The sequence below is a fragment of the Neolamprologus brichardi genome, chromosome 16, assembly GCF_056152115.1.
Source record: "Neolamprologus brichardi isolate AB-2024 chromosome 16, ASM5615211v1, whole genome shotgun sequence".
Classification (NCBI taxonomy): domain Eukaryota; kingdom Metazoa; phylum Chordata; class Actinopteri; order Cichliformes; family Cichlidae; genus Neolamprologus; species Neolamprologus brichardi.
This window is the reverse complement of record NC_142119.1, coordinates 26,867,767-26,872,652: the sequence shown is the minus strand read 5'-3', so window position 1 is coordinate 26,872,652 and position 4,886 is coordinate 26,867,767. Positions and strand designations below refer to the sequence as shown.

The 4,886-nt window shown below is 54.7% G+C and overlaps 1 protein-coding gene and 1 pseudogene across 1 annotated transcript; both read right to left on the bottom strand.

The window, feature by feature from the left end:
• Positions 1-1,086: 1,086 nt before the first annotated feature.
• On the bottom strand, positions 1,087-3,200 carry LOC148098281 (uncharacterized; annotated as a pseudogene).
• A 284-nt stretch (positions 3,201-3,484) lies between these two features.
• LOC148098280 (uncharacterized) lies at positions 3,485-4,489 on the bottom strand. The gene has a single exon (XM_087852927.1). It carries the CDS (start codon positions 4,487-4,489, stop codon positions 3,485-3,487), a length of 1,005 nt encoding a protein of 334 aa, XP_087709053.1.
• Between the last annotated feature and the right edge of the window lie 397 nt (positions 4,490-4,886).

The following is a 4,886-nucleotide window of genomic DNA, read 5'->3' as shown; positions in this document are numbered from 1 at the left end:
ACGGGGGTTACGGAATAGAGTAACCTCAAGTTCTCTTTCAAACATTCGTTTCGGTGTCTCACTATGGGGATATGCAGACTCCCGTATTGCCAAATAAGCCCATCTGAACGACTGACTGCCAATTTAGGAGGTCTCGTGGGGACCCACACTTAACACAGTGTGGGCTAGAGACGGTGCAGTGACATCCAACCTGTAAAACCTTGCAAAGGTCAAAGGTGAAGCCCAGCTCGCAGCTGCACATATCTCTTCTATAGAGACACCCCTAAAAAGGGCCCAAGAGGTTGCCATCCCTCTGGTAGAATGAGCACGAAGTCCCTCCGGGGGGGGCAGACCCGTGCTGGAATAAGCCAATTGGATCGCCTCAACAATCCAGTGGGAAATGCGTTGTTTGCTAACGGGCTTGCCAAGATGTGGTTTAGCCCAGGAAACAAACAGCTGATCCGACCTCCTGAAAGCCTTCGTTCTCTCCATATAGGTACATAAAGCCCTAACTGGACAGAGAGCATGTAGGCGCTCCTGTTCAGGGGAGGAGAAAGGAGGAGGGCAAAAAGCTTCCAGCTCCAATGGGGTGCATTGGAGATAAGGATTTTTGGGCACAAAGGCCAGATTTGGCCTGAGTGTGACTCTAGAGTTATCCCGCGTGAATCGGGTGCACTCTTTGTGTATTGACAGCGCATGAATATCACTGACACGCTTCGCAGATGCGAGAGCCAGGAGCAATGCAGTCTTCAAAGACAGGATTTTTATTTCCACCTGGTTTAGTGGTTCAAATGGTGGCTGTGAAACTGCCCCCAGCACCAGGGATAAATCCCACGTGGGAACGAGAGGTTTAGACACCGGGTGGAGCCGTCGTGCCCCTTTCATGAAACGGCAGACTAGCGGGTGATGGCTCACCGGGCCATCCACGAAGCCCACATGGCAGGCTGAAATGGCTGCTAGATATACTTTAATTGTGGAAAAGGCCTTTCCTTTATCTAACAGTTCTTGGAGAAAGGAGAGAATTGTTGTCACAGAGCATTGAAAGGAGAGAGTGTGAGACTTTCCACACCATTCCTCAAATACCCTCCACTTGTTCTCATACAATGATCTTGTGGAGGGGGCTCTAGCACTCTGAATAGTGGCTATAACACCCTGGGGGAGTCCTGCCGTACTCAGATTCAACCTCTCACGGGCCAAGCCCACAGGGCAAGGCGCTCGGGGTGAGGGTGAAAAATCTCCCCCCTGGCTTGGGAGACTAGGTCTCGTCGGAGAGGGAGAGGCCAAGGTTCGCTCCACAAGAGGGGCACAATCTCCGCTAACCAGTGGGACCTCATCCACCTTGGGGCGATCAATATCATTGTTAGCCCTCTCTCTCTCACTCTGGTTAGAGTGGGAGAATTTAAGGCCAGCGGAGGGAACGCATAAAGCAGAGCATGTGGCCAGTTGTGAGCTAATGCGTCTACCCCTAGCGGAGCCTCCTGGTCCCTCAGGGAGAAATACAGTGGACACTGAGCGTTCTCCCTCGAGGCAAACAGATCGACCTGTGGCTGGCCAAAGCGGGTCCAGATTTGGGTCACCACATGTGGGTGCAGGGTCCAGTCCCCGTACTGCGGGTTTCCCCTGGACATTAAGTCTGCTCCCAAGTTCAGAGCTCCTGGAATGTGAGTAGCTCTCAGTGACAACAGATTGATGCTGCTCCACATGATCAGTCTGCGAGCCAGCATGTGCAAGGGACGGGAACGTAACCCGCCCTGTCTGTTGATGTATGCCACAACAGTGGTGTTGTCTGTTCTGATCAGAACATGGTGGTTTCTCAACAGGGGAAGGAAGTGTCTCAGTGCTAGAAATGCTGCTAGCAATTCTAGCCAATTTATGTGAGCACCCCTCTGTTGTGAGCCCCAGCTGCCGCTCACTGCTCTGCCCCCAGCCCGTGAGACTCGCGTCCGTGGTCACCACCTTTCTGGCTGTGACAGCCCCCAGTGACACCCCCTGAGTGAGAAATGTGGGATTTCTCCAACAGTGGAGTGCTGCAGCGCAGTCTGCTGTCACTCTGATATAGCGGTAGGTATGGCGCTTTCGATTCAGTCTCAGTGATGCAACCCATCGCTGAAATTCCCTCATATGCAGTCTGCCTAGTGGAATGACTGCCAGTGAAGACGCCATTAATCCCAGCATCTGCAGGCATTTTCTGAATGGGAGATATCTTCCCAACTGAAAAATGCCGGCATGTGATAGCATTTTTTTTACTCTGTCCACAGAGAGACATGCTCTGTACGAGGCGGAGTTTAGAGCTATTCCTATGAAAGAGATGGCCTGAGCTGGCTGCAGGACACTCTTTTGGTAGTTTATGGTGAAACCCAGAGCCATCAGATGATCACTGTCAACCTGGTGTGCTCTCTTCCCATTATTTCGGACTCTGATAGCAGCAGCCAATCGTCTATGTATGTTGCTATGCGGATGCCCCGCCTCTTCAGTGGGGCTATGGCTGCCTCTGTGCATTTCACAAATACCCGAGGGCTCAGTGAGAGACCAAACGGCAGGACCTGGTACTCGTACATTCTGCCCTGAAACGCAAAGCGCAGGAATTTTCTGTGAGGTGGGTAAATAGGGATGCGAAAGTATGCGTCCTTCAGGTCTATTGATGTAAACCAATCGCCTGGGCGCACTACATGCAGCAGAGTGGTGGTCGTCAACATCCTGAATTTGTATGACCTCAGATGCTGATTCAGAGCCCGTAGGTCCAGTATCGGACGCAGTCCCCCTCCCTTCTTGGGCACGAGAAAATACTTTGAGTAGAAGCCGCATTGGCTCTGCTCCTGGGGTATTTCTCGTACTGCTCCCTTTGATAGCAAGGTAGTTATTTCTTCTTGCAGGATCCTGGCTGATTCGCCTTTTGCAAGAGAGAAAATCACTTTGTGAAATCTGGGAGGGGTGGTTGCGAATTGCAAACGATAGCCTCGCTCTAATGTCCTCACAACCCATTCTGGCGCAGCGAGAGCTCGCCATCTCTCTATTCTTGCTGACAGCGGCCCCAAAGACAGGCACTCCACAGTAGACGGAGCTCTGGCTCCCTCTTGTGGCGGAAACTGGTCCTTCGGGCCAGACCCGACTGCGCATGCGCGGGTGGCCCGCGCTTGACCAGCGCTTATGGGGCCGGACACCACTGAGGGAATTAACCCCGGTGGTGTCTGGGTGCGTGGGGGCATTATGTTTTTCAACATGCTTTCTGTGTTTTTCACACATTTTTCCCGTGCCCTTGGCGACATGCCTGGATGCAACGGGTGAGTTTTTAATAAACAGTGTGTTTTGTGAGACAGACATGCTTGATTCAGCTGAACAGTGTCTCGCCGTCTCTTTGTTGAAATGCGCTCTGTGGGATCCAACTCGAGTCCCAGGCGCTGAAAGGTGGAGGCAGAACACACTTCTCCGAACGGGCTCCGGAACTGAGCCCTGGAGTGAACTTGGAGCCCGGGCTGGTCCGGCTCCGATCTCCCCGTGGGGGATGTTAGGCAGTCCGCTTCTTCTTGCGGTCCGACTGCTTGGCTGGTGGTGGGGCACCCTGAGCGGCAGCAGGCGGGACGTGTTTCCTGGGCCAGTGGGTCTTAGGGTTCTGCGATCCTAGGGGACCCTGGGCCGCGACCTGCGGGGCTGGGTGGCGAGGGATTTTAAACGTCGGCACGCCGGCTGGACGGCTGGTGACCTGAGCGAACGTGCGGCGACTGGGTGGAGGCGCAGCCTGGGTCTTCCTAGGGAGACACAGCTGCAGGGCCTCTCCCTTTTTCTTTTTCTCCTCGCACCGTCTTTGCATGGTGGCAACGGCGGTCCCGAAAAGCCCAGCGGGGTCGATGCTTTCATCCAGAATGTCACGTTTTTCTCTGTCCGAAAGCCCCGACAAGTTCAGCCATCTTGCCCTCTCCTGTAGGACGATGATGCTGAGGGCTCTGCCCGCCGCTTGTACTGCTGCTCTAGTGAGGTGGAGACACTGGTCCATAACTACGCCCAGCTCTTCCCACAGCTCGCTAGCATCCGGGTTCGCAGCAGCCTGGTCCTGGAGCTCCGCCGAGTAGGCTAGCAGGAGCGATGAGGCGTTCAATGCCCTCGCGGTGGTGGCAACCGATTTATACGCCTTGTCAGCCAGGGAGGACTGCAGGCGTTCGGCCTTGGAGGGCAGGGACGGACCTGATGACATGGAAAGTTTCTGGTTTGGGTGGAGATGAGAAGCCACCAGATTCTCCACTGTGGGAATTTGGTAGATGCCCTTCTCTTTCATTCCAGCGCAGTCAAACGCCGCCGCTCCCTGCACGGGGTTGGGTGACGAAAATGGCTTTGCCCAGCAGCGTGTGACCTCGTCCACGCATTCGGGGAAAAGCGGCAGTACCTGCTTAGTAGTGCGCTTTGCTACGGGGAGCCTTTTACCCTCGTATCGTGAGGTGGAGGTCTCCGTTGTCACCGCGGGCCATGGGATTGCCAGCTTTTCAGCTGCCCGTTTTGCAACGTCAAATAGCTCCATGCCGCGGGACTGTGTGCCAGGGTTATCACAATCGGCCCCTTATGTCGCAGAATTTCGACCAGAGGGGGCAAAGAAAACGTCGTCATCCTCGTCCGAGACGAGATGTTCCGACGCTCCCTCAGAGGATTCGCTGAGTAGCTCGTCATTAGCCTCGAGAGAATCAAACATAGCTTCGCAGCTGACCTCGGCATCATCCACCAGCGGGAGGACGATATCCATCTCGTCGCCCCAGCTGGTGCCTGGTGTGGCGGACTCAGTGTGCTCCATCGGTGGGCCGACTGGAGACAGCATTGGGTCCTCCTTCGACAAGCTAGCCTGGCGGGCTAGCCTTCGGCGAAGGCTTTTGTGGGTGAAGCGAGCGCAGTGTTCGCATATACCCGGTGTGGAAATAGCTGCT

What these genes read in the sequence shown, in the direction of transcription:
- LOC148098280 (XM_087852927.1), bottom strand. Translation starts at nt 4,489, where the DNA reads ATGGAGCTATTTGACGTTGCAAAACGGGCAGCTGAAAAGCTGGCAATC.